Source organism: Paracoccidioides lutzii, assembly GCF_000150705.2.
Source record: "Paracoccidioides lutzii Pb01 unplaced genomic scaffold supercont2.12, whole genome shotgun sequence".
NCBI lineage: Eukaryota > Fungi > Ascomycota > Eurotiomycetes > Onygenales > Ajellomycetaceae > Paracoccidioides > Paracoccidioides lutzii.
Window position 1 is genome coordinate 293,138 of NW_015440958.1, and position 13,248 is coordinate 306,385.

The 13,248-nt window shown below is 41.8% G+C and overlaps 4 protein-coding genes across 4 annotated transcripts; 2 read left to right on the plus strand and 2 right to left on the minus strand.

The window, feature by feature from the left end:
• Positions 1 to 202: 202 nt before the first annotated feature.
• On the plus strand, positions 203 to 2,608 carry PAAG_04735 (hypothetical protein; the record flags this gene model as incomplete). The annotated part of the gene is made up of 2 exons (XM_002793160.2): positions 203 to 1,971; positions 2,077 to 2,608. The coding sequence occupies 2 exons, from the start codon at positions 203 to 205 to the stop codon at positions 2,606 to 2,608; spliced, it is 2,301 nt and encodes a 766-aa protein (XP_002793206.2).
• Positions 2,609 to 4,291: 1,683 nt separating this feature from the next.
• On the minus strand, positions 4,292 to 4,516 carry PAAG_11920 (hypothetical protein; the record flags this gene model as incomplete). The annotated part of the gene is made up of 1 exon (XM_015847485.1): positions 4,292 to 4,516. One exon carries the CDS (start codon positions 4,514 to 4,516, stop codon positions 4,292 to 4,294), a length of 225 nt encoding a protein of 74 aa, XP_015702875.1.
• Positions 4,517 to 4,742: 226 nt separating this feature from the next.
• PAAG_04736 (hypothetical protein) lies at positions 4,743 to 6,214 on the plus strand (the record flags this gene model as incomplete). The annotated part of the gene is made up of 2 exons (XM_015845356.1): positions 4,743 to 5,058; positions 5,151 to 6,214. 2 exons carry the CDS (start codon positions 4,743 to 4,745, stop codon positions 6,212 to 6,214), a joined length of 1,380 nt encoding a protein of 459 aa, XP_015699582.1.
• Positions 6,215 to 7,320: 1,106 nt separating this feature from the next.
• PAAG_04737 (histone H3) lies at positions 7,321 to 7,901 on the minus strand (the record flags this gene model as incomplete). Its single annotated transcript, XM_015845357.1, has 2 exons — positions 7,321 to 7,688; positions 7,748 to 7,901. 2 exons carry the CDS (start codon positions 7,899 to 7,901, stop codon positions 7,321 to 7,323), a joined length of 522 nt encoding a protein of 173 aa, XP_015699583.1.
• Between the last annotated feature and the right edge of the window lie 5,347 nt (positions 7,902 to 13,248).

Genomic DNA, 13,248 nt, shown 5'->3' on the forward strand with positions numbered 1-13,248 from the left:
TATTTTTTTTTTTTCTGTGTGTTGTCGTAGGGTGGCTAGTAGTGACTGACTGTTGTTATAGTTATCTAGAGATAAGCACTCAGTCCTGTTCAGCTGTAGATATATATTAAAATTTCTCTCACTTCGCCTCACTCTCTCACATCAAATTATATCACACCTACTACCTTCTCCTGTTTTGCAAAAAGACATCTCTCTTTCAAAAATGACATCAACTTCTCAGCAATCATCACAACATCAATCAAATCCTGATTTCTCCCACGGCCACCTCAACCACCACCACCACCACTACCTGGACCCAAACAACAATAATCCAGCCCACCATGTCTCAAACAGCGCCCAACAGCAGCAGCAGCAACAACAACAACAACAACAACAACAACAACACAATCTCGCCGCCGCTGCAAGTGCCGCCGCCGGCTACGCTGCAGACAACCACCTAGCTGGCCTTGTCGAGGCCGCCACAGCTGCTGCGGGACAAGATGGCGGCTGGGCGCAGAATGACGACGGGGATTCTGGCATGATGGGCCATGGACGTGTGTTGCAGAATCACCTGGATGGGTATCCCGGTGCTGCAACTGGCTCTGGGCATGGAGCGGGCGCTGGCATGCATCTGGATGATGGGTTTGTGGGCGATCCGACTGCGAATGGGCAGGTCCATTTTGGCGGGATTCCCGGAGCCGGAGCTGGTTCGGGGACGCTGGATGGGAATGGCGCGCCTGCTCATAATACGAGACGATTGCGCCATGGGAATGTGGGGAGGAGTCCGGTGCATCAACCCACTGCGGCGACGAAAAAAAGGAAACGCGCGGGGACGATTGCTAATGTGGACCCGGCGATGACTGGTGGCGCAACGGTGCAATATGGTAATGGCACTGCTGTCGCTGCTGCTGCTGCTGCTGCTGCTGCTGCTGGTGGCACTGCTAATGGTTCTGGCACGGATGGTCACGATGTCATTGTCGAGGATGGCAATTGTCTGGATATCCTAGAGTTGCCGCCGCAACACGCACTTTCTGATGCACGAGCGGCTGGTGTGCATTCCGCAGCGGCACTATTCCGTCAACCTTCCACGACAAGTAAGAAGTATACGCGCCCGCCCATATCGAAGATGTTTTCGTCGCTGGGACTGTCGCCAGAAAATTTCCTATATTTGCAGGCTGCTGCAAAGGCATATATGCTTGATGAGGCACATCCTGAACGGCGGGATTGTGTGGGTCAGAGGGGCAAAGGGGATACGGAGATGGTTAAGCTGCGTTTGTGGAATTGCGTGAGGGAGTTTTTGGACAAGGAGGGGAATGGGGAGAGGTTTTTTGGGGAGGGGGTTGGTATGGGTGTAGGGAGTGTTGGTGAGGGCGGTGGGATAGTGGATATGGGGGTGAAGTCGAGACCACCTCTCGTTTGGCCGAGGGATGAGCAAAGGATTATTTCATTGGTTATGCCGTTGTTGAGGAGGATGGTTACGAATGAGAGGCAGAGGCAGTATGCGATTGAGACGAGGAAAGGGGGTCCGGGCATGGGTGTAGTGGGTGAGGAGAAGAAGAAGAGGCACACCGGAGATTCGAGTATCGCGCCGGAACATGGATTCTCGTCACAGCAGTACCAGCATCAACATCAGCAGCATCCCCATGGTGGTTCGGAGATGGAGCTTGGATTGATGGATCTGTTGATGGAAGGTTATCCTACGGATTGGGATTCCATCGCCCGATCATACGATAGCTATAATACGGATTATCGATTGGATAATCTGGGTTCCATATCCGGGTTGCAGCAGGCAGATTGGTGGGGACTTGTTGCCGCTGTTGATTGCCATTATCAGATTGACCATTCGGGTAATGCCTCGGAGTGTGATGAGGCATGCGAGAATTGCACTATCAATCGGATAGTTTCTTCGGATAGTGTTTCGCAGGCTGGATGGAGGGTAGGGATGGGAGGGGGCGCAGTACAGACAGAGGATTTGGCGGCGCAGAATTATTTGTGAGTTCTATTTTTTTTTTTTTTTTTTTTTTTTTGTTGTCTTACATTGCGAAACGATATGAGGAGTATTAATACATCAATATCTTGCTAATCCCCTTATCCCAGTGCGACGGGAATAACTCGCGATGTATCGCATATCATCCGCGATACCCTCCTCAGCCAACATCAACATCATCAACAACCCGTGACACATTCAACACATTCAACAACAACATCAACCACCTCAGCTACAGGCACAAACACCGCCACCAGCCCCCAGCTTCCCGCCCACCAGATAACCATTCACATAAACACCACAAGTCCCAGCACCAAGCGAATCAAGCGCCTGATTCCCCGCCTCGATGTCTCCGCAGACCAATGTCCCGACTTAGCCAGCCTGTTGCAAAAAGTCCACCAGCATCATATGCAGTTCCAGCAACAGCATAACCATAACCACCAGCATGCACAGCAGGATACTGCTGCTATTATTGGGGAACCCGCGTTGCCTGTTAAGGTGTGGTTGGAGGAAGGACTGGTGGACGTACAGACGGATGCGGAGTGGATGGTTGCTTTGGCTAAAGTTAGTTCAGTAGATTGGATGGATGGAGAGTTAAGGGTTCTTGTTGGGGGGACTGGTGAAAGTGGAGGGTCAGGGTAGGAGGGAAATAGGAGGTTATCGTATATCATGAGCTGAAATGAAGTCTTATTGCAGATTGCTTTTCCGAGTTTTGCTTGTCTCCAATAGGACTGGTTCTTATCAGGTCACGCAGATCGTGTTGGCTGACTTTGTTGTCAAAGCACATAAGTTTTGATTCTTGTATTATTATTTTGATCGGGAAACCAAAAACGGAACCTTTCTCTCATATCCTTCTGCTTTTCCTTTCAAGCTTTCGTTTCTTCTCACGAGATTTGTCGTACGGTGCAATACGGGTGAGAGAAGCATACGAGAGAAGAGAATAAGGGGGCGTGAGCAAACAACCAAGCATTCCCCCAACCTGGAATGAATGAGGTGGATGGACCTATCCAGTTAAGAGTGGCATTCGCAAACTGAAGGAAGTATGTTAAATAGGGAGTTACTTTTGTTATTCTTCAGGTTTGCCTGCCAAGACATAGCCTCGCCTCCAATAGAGAAGACGTGGGCCCTACCCTGCTGGGCTATGATTGTATGCCTCATTATATTCATGAGTGTCTGCTATTCCAGTTTTGAGGCTGCTGTGAGAGTGGTAATAGGGTCACAGAAGATGTGAGAAAGAGGAACCGTTTCGACGAACATGAATTTCCTGTTTTCCAATGGTCTGCCAAGTGGAACATTTGACGAAGTGAATTCTATTTTTCATTGTAGAGAAAAAGCATCTGGAAAAGCAAGATACAGATATTCAAGGAGGAGAAAAAGGGTAGGTTGTCAAAGTTTTGGGGGGGGGGGGGGGGGCGTATGCCGTGATAAATCTGATTAGTTACCTATCTCAGACGCAGAACAAGGAGAGAAGTTCCGGGATAAGACGAGGAGCTCAAAAAAAGTGGTTCTATTTTCTCAAAATTCAAGAAGTCCAAGTAGTTGTATTTCTTGTGCCGGTCCGTCGAGTGGAATAGTTCGTTTCCTGATGCATGTACCCGGGTTGACCGACAGTAACATTGCTGAATGGCTGATATGAGCGGTTGATATGGAATAAATCAAGGCACTATAACAGGTATGGGGACTCTGCGATGGGCTCATTCATTTCTCGAATATTCAGGAGACCTTGATATACTAAACATAGGAATACAATGAACATGTAATATGTGGATGTCCAAGCGAACAAATATTACTTGGTGATAATTAACATCCCGTATCTAACTCTGCATGCAGACGCCCGACTGTAGCGGGTTTCAAACCATCTGGTCTGATTCGAGGTTGTTGAGTTCCAGGTCACAAGTGAGCGGGGGTCATATTCGATGAGAGCTTATTGGAAGAAATTCTGGAGTTGAAATTTCGCAGTTGTGCGGTGAAGTTATCTTGCAAACCACCTGGAGAGAATTCAACTGTTGTTTCTCCTTAGTTGCTCACCATCCTTTGATCTTGCGAATGACAACAAATATTAAAATGCTAATCGACCAGTTGAAATGAGCTCCGTCGAGTCTTGAACATGGCTCCCTTGGAATAGGTTGGCCGCCTCGAATTCTGTGACCTGCCGGACAAGCTCAACAAGGGGCTTTTGCTCTTCTCAGCTCTAACTGGATGGCAGCTGTCAGAACGTGGCGCTGCTCCATGGGAGGGAAAATTAGAGCCAGAAGAATCTCACTGGACCTCGACTGCGTCCACGGAAAGTTGACTTGTGCGAAGCTAAGGCTCAGTGAACGTATTTTAGCTGCGGTCGAAGCGCGCCAGGCTTATTCCAGAGTCAAGGTCGTTTACCTGCCGTGCCTGGAACGAATGGATGGGTCTGATGATGGCTTTCTCCAGATTTTCTAGGGATAGAGTGTCGACTGTCCCGATTTCCGAGAGGAGGGGATTTGTAGCCTTGTTTGCGTCATGTTCACATTCTCTAAAAGTTACCTCTCCGCCTCGTCTCCTCATCCCGGTCTTCATCCCGGTCAGCTCGGCTTCGGAATCGCTGTGATATCTTCTTGCGGCGGATTGGGATCTAACTTTTGATATTTCTTGATTGCTGGAGGTTTATGCCCACTTCATTTATACCCCGCGTCATTGACAGCTGCCAAGCGGGGTGGAATTGTATCATTACCTTAACTACCTGCCAGGTGACAACGGAGATCTATTTAAATTCCTGCAGAGTGGCACGTAAATATCCGCCAACATGACAAATATGGACATCTCTACAGTTGTGACTTCTATCCTGGCTGCCTTTGGCAATGGGAGGGATCTTTTCAAGAACATGCGAAAAAAGCAACAGCTGAAGCGACGAGGAACGGATAAAGCCAAACGAGATCAGAAAACCCACGGCTCTCAAAAGAAAAAACGAAGAAATACAAACAATGTCGAAGTTACTGTTCGAAACGAAGATATCGATGATGTTCGAATCGAGGAATCGCTGGAACGTGGCCCCGCTGAAATCAAGGGGGAGTATGAGAAGAGCGTGCGCCAGTTAGGTGAACGATTCAGAAAAGGAGATGGTATGCACCGTAGTTCCGTTCTCTGAAAATCTCAATATTTTCATCTTTTGATACTTCGGCAAAGCTGATACGCCAACATCAATCTTGACCAGAACTCGCCCAAGGATCTCTTGCGCATACGCTTTTAGTACTAAATGCCGGTTTAATGAAACTCATAGCATCATGTTTATCCAACGATGCACCGGGACGCATCAGTGGAGGAGCTGTCGATCGACGTTCCCTACTTACCCTCTCTGATTCCGCTGCAGTAGATGCAATACGTGCTCTTGACGAGCTTCGACAACGCCTTTTAAATTCATCCACACCAGCACCAAATTCAGTGTTGACACCCTTGACTCAGAAGGGCAGACAACGGAGCAGATCAGTGTCGCGACAGAGATGGAATACGGTACTAGAGAAGAAATCTGGTGATAAAAATCGATCTCAAAGCGCGACAAGGTCAGTAGCAGGGGCACGAGGCCAGGAGATTATTGGTGGAACATCGCCGAAACCACCAACAAAAGCGGAGACTAGCAACCAAACTTTCAGGGGCATGTGGGTTCGGTCAAAAAAAGGCTCCTCGATATCCCTAGCGACAACAGCAGTTATAAGCCAGCACCCAGCTCAGCAAGCTCCGAAGAAGCTGACAAACAAGATAAAACAATGCGAGATGGAGCATAACCAAGGCCACCCGGCTTTTGTCCACCTCCAGCAGCCTGCGCAACAGCCAAATGCTGACCTAGCCTTCCGACAATATGGAAGGTCAGAGCCCAGGGGACCAGCACCGCCCATTCGCCCAACAATGTTACACTGTAGAAAGACACTAGGATCTACTGTTTCAGGGGTGCTCCAGAAGGAGATGCAGCCACTCTCGCCGCTGGTCCCCTTATCACAGAATCTGCAGCTGCCACATGGGAGAACAGCGACCAGAGCAGGTCCAGTAGTCTCATCCTCGTCATCCATATCATCTGGAAGCACGAAACTGGGTGAAATACCGAATCGCAGGCAGCTTGCGCAGCCCACGTCTCTTTCGCAGCCACAAAATTCCCGGACGATCGGACCAGTTGTTGAAGTTGGATATCAACGGCCTAGAGTTGCGCTTACTGCCGGAGTGAATTACTGGAGGAAGTTGGCAGCCGATGCTAATGCTCGGGAAGGGAGTAATGCTCGAAGATGAAATTGAGACGATCTGCGGAGATTCATATCTTGGAAAACGCGATTCTCCCTCCGTCAGGTTTCTTGTTTTTCTGTTTTTTTTGTTTTAGTTTCTTGGTTTGATTGATCAAATGACTGATTGATTGATTGATTAACTTAAGTTGATGTCTGCATCCTCTACGGGAGCTCTGCAACTGATCAACTTGTCTAAATAGATATATATTAGATGGGGTCTTCAGGGGCTCATCTCTTTACTTATTAAACACTTTTTCATAAAGTTCTACTTAAAAAAACAAACAAATATATACATATCTACATTAAAAGGTAAAATTATATACCTGATAATATCTGTTTAGAAGATATAGAGTAAGAGAATGTGATATTTTTCAAATTTTTAGATGTAGAAATATTTTTATACATTGAAGCTGAGATCTAACTGTAATATAAAAAGATACTGTCATGGGATCTTGTTAAGGTGCTTTCTTGACACCGCTGCCTCCTCTCAGGGATAATCCTACTTCCCCACCTTTATATGAGATGGACGTATCATAGATCATTGCTGCAGAAGGCCATGAGAATCACATCATCAATGATGTCTAGAAGTCGCCCTTACCCACCCCAATCAAGTAGGACGGCATCTCATCACATTCACTCAAGAATGAGAGCTTGATAGAAGCTCTATATAAATAGCGGTTATGACTTCAATCTAGGCGCAGATAAACGGGTGTTTGATTGCCAACTAGGTAAGCTATCTCAATGAATACTAATGTGATTTACGAAACGGGGGGAAGAATCTCCTTATATACTCCTTTCCACTAGCGGTTGCTATGCCGTTGCTAGGCAGTCCCCGTAGGGCCGTTGCTAGACCGTTGCTACGGCAGCCTATAGTGACATTTGGGTCAAATGGGTTTTTTTGTGTTTTTCCACTGTAATTACTTAATTCCACTTATAGACACTCACCAATAGAGATTTATATGAGGATTTGTCTGTTGCAGAAACATCTCATTTCATTCTGATTAAGCTAAGAAAAAAATCAAATCAAAAAAACAATCAAAAAACAATCATTTTCCTGGATATCATCAAAAAATCAAAATGAAAAATCAAAAAAAGTGAAAAAAGTGAAAACTACTAATAACCATTTCCACGTCCTGGGATGCGACTGCCTGTCATGATTTGTCGCAACCTCTGCACCAATTTCATATCCCTTTCCTGGATGGTAACACGTTTGGCATGGATGGCGCATAGATTTGTCACTAACATCTCATTGATTAGTATAATGATTAGTAGATTAGCTTGTAAAATCCAGTCATTTCTTGTGAATTCATCAATCAAAACCGCCTCTGCAGCCTCCTGCAAAGCCAGAATTGCAGATGCTTGAAATCGAAGATCACCATATATATCTGCTGCAATTTCACGGACAAGACGCTGGAATGGGAGCTTGTGAATAAGAAGCTCAACATCACGCTGATAACGGCGGATTTCACGGAGAGCAGTGGCTAAAATAATTAAATTAGATATTCAAATTCAAAAAATCTATGAATATACTTTTACTTACTGCCAGCTTTTCGACGATAGCGACGTCGAGGTTTCACATGAGCCACATGCTGTCCTGGAGGATGCTTTCCCCCCTTTCTTGCCTTGCTGGCTATATTTTTTTTTGCCCCTCTCTGTTGAACACATTTTCTTGCAGTCATTTTGGTACGAGCCATTTTTGCGTGGATTTGATGATTCTAGCTGCTTATTTACTGATTAGTATAATAACTAGTATAAAAATGAACTGTAGCTCACTTACATTGCTGAAACAAGAAGATAATTTAAAAAATTTCTGCAGGGGGGGGGGGGGGGGGGGGGGAGGCGTGTAGAATGAGATGGATGAAAAGATTAAAAGATTGGAAAAGAAAAAGAGCAAAAAGATAAGATCTTTGAAGTGAGAGTGCGGTTATGTGTGCAGTTATGTGCAGTTGATGAATAACACAACAACACAAGCACGCTCAAATAGGCAATCAAGTGAACACAACAACACATCACAAAGAATATCAACATTGATTTTCAATTCTTTCAAATCTTCTTTCTCCTGTCTCACTACTTCTGCTCTGCTGCCTGCCTGCCTTTTTATTCTATCAATCATTGTATCAATCAACTATTTCCTGCGCCAGATTCTTTGTTTCCCACTTCCAAGATCAGTTTTTTTCTCATCCTATCAAAATGACACGCCGCGGACCAAAGCCTGGAGCCACAGCTGGCCAGAAACGAAAAGCTGAAGAAGAAATGTCGATTAACCCTCACACAAAAAGAGCAATGAAACGAAGGGAAAAAATGAATGAGGAGGAGGCCACTATTGAACGGGCGAAGAATGCAGATCGTGCAGCAGTAAATTATCATATTCGACAGCTGAAAAATACCGATGCATTCAGAGAGGCAAATACTGAGGATCAAAAGAAGATGATTGAGGATAAAAGAACAGAGATCATGAATAAAAGGTAGTTAACAAATCTTGAAATCTTGTTAATATAAATATTAATAGAATATAGACTTAGCACCGGGATTACAGCATCGATGCTGGAGCAGAGACAGGAAGATATCTCAAAACCAAGTGAAAAGTAAGTTCTATATTCTACTAATCATTATATTAATCATTCTAATGATTTATCACAGGCTTGCCGCATGGAATCATTTGTTAGATTCTGAGGACACCATGCAAGAAGTGAAATGGCGGCTGGAAGATGAAAAACGGTTTGGTAAAGAAAATATGCCAACTGAGGAAGATTCCCGGGCTGCGTATGAGGAAGGGGTGAAACTGATGAAAAAAGGAGGAAGTCTTGCTGCTGTTTTATACAAGCAGTGGATTCTCTCATGGAAAGATATCAGCAATTCTCTTTTTCAAAAATTCCGACATCATTCTTTCAACAATACTGCCAGTCATCATCGATTTTTAAAAAAAATTTCAAATCAGGAGCTTTCTGTTTTGAAAATGCTGCTTTGTGCAGAACAAATTGACTCAAATTTGGCAAAGAGATGGTGGAGTGAGCAAAAGACTGAAGATTCAGAAAAGGATATTGATGCTCGTAAACAGGCTCATAGAGCCTTGAAAGAGGAAATGACTCCAGAGGAATTTATGCAAATGAGATGGAGCCCGGATGAGTGCATGCTTTTTAAGTCTGAAAGTTGATTTTTTTTTTTTTTGTTTTTATGATTATAGCAATCATTCTACTAATCTGTTTTTTGTTGAAAATTTTTTTTATATTAAAGCAAGCTAACTTAGTTAGTTTAGTACATTATCTGTTTGTTTTGATTTTCTTATTTACTTTTTTTATGATGTTATAATATTATCAATTTTTCATTCATTCATTCTTTCTTTCTTTCTTTCTTTATTTCTTTATTTTAGAATGATGAATACTTTTTCTTTCACTTTCTTTTAAAATGCCTCCATCTGGTTATTCATATCTTCTTTCTCACAAAGATCTTATTATTAATCTTCATCAACACAATCTAACTCAACAAGATATTATCTCTCAATTGAAACGAGATCATAATCTTGAAGTTAGTCGATCAACTCTTGTTCGTTGTCTTCGAAAATGGAATGTTAGAAAAACCAAGAAATGGGAAGCTGATGAATCAATTCACAATCTTATTCAAGAATTGTTTTCACGAGGCTTGCAGGATGCTGATATTCTATCAGTTATTCAACAAAAGCATCCTGAGTCTCAACTCTCTATACGTGAGCTTCGTCAAATTCGGCAGCAATTGAAACTTCATCAGCGAAGAGATGACTATGAGAGTGATGAGATGCAGAAAGAGCTTATATCTACTGTACAGAAAGAGCTTGACAGTGGATTTATTCAGGGTTTTGGAAGAGGACATCTGTACACCCATTTTAGGCAGCAGGGGCATAGCATTTCACGGTATGTTTTGATTAATATAATGATTAGTATAATACTAATAAAATCAGAGATCGTCTATTCAAAACAGTTCGGCTTCTCGATCCAGATGGAATTACACGTCGGCTAAATGATCTCCAACGTCACCGAGGATCCTACATTGTTCCCGGACCAAATTATCTTTGGTCTATTGATGGTTATTGCAAGCTTCAACATTGGGGAATCGAAATCTATGCAGCAATTGATGCATATTCTCGATATATAGTGTGGATATATATTGGAATCACAAACCGTACTGCTGTTTCTGTTCTTCGACAATTTCTTGATGTTCTACAAGCAACCGATACTTTTCCTCAGGTTATTCGTTCAGATAGAGGAACCGAAACTTCAATGATTGCAGCTGCACAACTCAAACTACATCAAGCAACTGATTCAAATACTTCTTTGAATGAGTGCTATCGATTTGGAACAAGTACACTAAATCAACGAATTGAATCTTGGTGGGGACAACTTGCAAAACAGTTGGCAAATTACTGGAGAGTATGAAATTCCATATTCTTTCTACTAATTATTATACTAATCTTTATGCTAATCTTCTCTCAGCGCTATTTTCTGAATCTCAGTCATACAGGTCTATATCACACCAATAAATTATCTGATCGTATTGCCTTTCTCGCTGTATATATGTTAAGCCAGATGTATCACAGATGTAATTAGATTGAATATGAATAAGTATTCTACTAAGTATTCTACTAAGTATTCTACTAATATTCTCAAGAATATACTTTTTAAGTTTGTTACTATAACAATTATTCTATAAATTTTATATTGTAGTGCTACATGAATTTTGAACTAGATATATATATATATATATATACAATGTATGTACACCGGACACACAGAATATATGTATTCATATACTCAAACACTCTATAACTTGAAAATTATAATCATATATAGTTATATATTCCAATCTAAAGTTATTGACAGTATTAAAATATATATCAATAAACAATTTTCTTAATTGATACAGAAATATTCTGTAGTGTGTACACTGTAACTAACTCTTTGAAGATATTTTATAATATTACTCATCATGTCTAACACTCCCAAAGCAGTTAGCTATTATACTAATCATTATACTAATCAGGTTACCGAAATCCACACACACACACACACACACAATCTCTCACTCTCTTACCCTCAAAAACAGATATATATATACACACACTCAAATTTTCCTGTTCTTCTCTTTGTTGTTTATTATCATCTTGATTTACTTCACTATGTGGACACCATTCTGCCCCAATTGTCCTGGATTTTCTCATGAAGCACACTGTAATAGTGAAGCTGCCTGTCCTTATTGTGGCAAAGCCAATCCATCCACACCAAAATCCTCCATCATCTCTTCAATAAATGATGAAATCATTGTCATTGAAGATAGTCCCAGTCCTCCAGCTCTGACACCGTCACTCTCTGCCACAATTCTTGATCCTGGACCTCCTCAACGAGCACGTCAACTGGCCATTCAAAAAACACAAAAAGTTTAACAAATGACCCCCAATGCTGGTACACCAGTTCAACGTACATCACCTATAAAAGAACCTGCGATCAAACCTGAGCTGAATCAACTATCCTCCTTGCAAAAATCCTACAAAATTCTTATTCATATTTGGAAGTGTGAATACAATGATGCCAAACTACAAACACACTATAACTGGGAGTCAATTCGAAAAATTCAAAATGAAATCTACTCAGATTGTGTGTTTTTCACAATGGAGGATTTTCTAGAAATCATCACTGCCAGACTTGATACAGCCTGGAAGAATATTCTTACAGTTGTTTCTCCAGTTGATGTATTCATTTCTGCCTCAGTTACAGGAAAGGATGGTGCAGTTATGCTCACTCCTGATGTTTGGATGTTGGATTTGGAAAAGTTATTGAGTTCATTTAAGAAAGTGCACTCATCAACCTCAACAACTACAATTATTCACATTTGTCTTGTTACCTATGATGAGTCCAATCACCCCATCGAACAACTGTCGGAACCAAAGAATATCAAAGTCAAATCACCAGATATCAAAGTCAAAGAAGAGAATACCTCCGTATCAGTGATCAAACGCGAACGTGCTTTCTCAGTTGATTTACCCATTCTAAATCTTATCCAACGAAGACGGCCGTCCCCAATCCCTACAAAATCTGAAGACAAAGTTAATGAATTGAAGACAATGAAGCTTGAAAAGGATCTATTGTTCAAGTGGGAGAAGCTGGAATCAGAGACAGAGGAGGAAAATATAAAGAAGGAGATGGAAAACACTGTGACAGAGATGGAAAAGAGTCATTCTGATGAAATTGAAACACAATCAAACTATCTTGACCCACCTGCAAATGGGACAAGATTTCGGCATCAGCGTCGAGAGTGATTGATAGAATGATTGATAGATTCTTTTGACCTCAGAGTTGAGGGTGATTAGTAGAATGTTTGATAGATTTTAGTATGCGCTGTAAAGATTGATACTAATGTGAAGAATTATTTTGCTAGCTATTATTCTCATAATAAGTCTTATTTCTCACAGATCTATTCTTGCCCCTATTCTTACCCCTATTCTTACCCCTATTCTCACCCCTATTCTTGTCACTCATGTAATCAATAGAGTTAGTGTGCCTTGATCACAAAATTTTCTTACACAGAGGAGCTATAATCAACAAGCTCTATTTGATTACAAATTAAATGAATATGATTGGTGCGTGTTCATGGTAACACTAGTATAAAAACCATCAAAAAAACCCATTTGACCCAAATGTCACTATAGGCTGCCGTAGTTGCTCTTCGGACGATGCCAGTCTCCGTAGCCAGTAGCCATACGCCGTCATAGCGCAAGTAGCCAGGCGCCGTCACATTAGCTTTTTTATTAGTTATTATTTTTACAAATTATAAATATTTATATTATATATTCTATAATTTATAAATAATAAAATAAATCTTTATAAGTAACTTTTAATAACTATTTATTTATTAATATATATATATTATAGTGTTAAATTTATAGTGGTAAATTTTCTTAAGCTTTAAGTTAATGATACAAGATATAGTTAGAAAATATCTCTTCAGCTTCAGCATTTCTAGTTATAACTGTGCATGACATTAGTACTGAAATTATTATATCATAAATTCTTC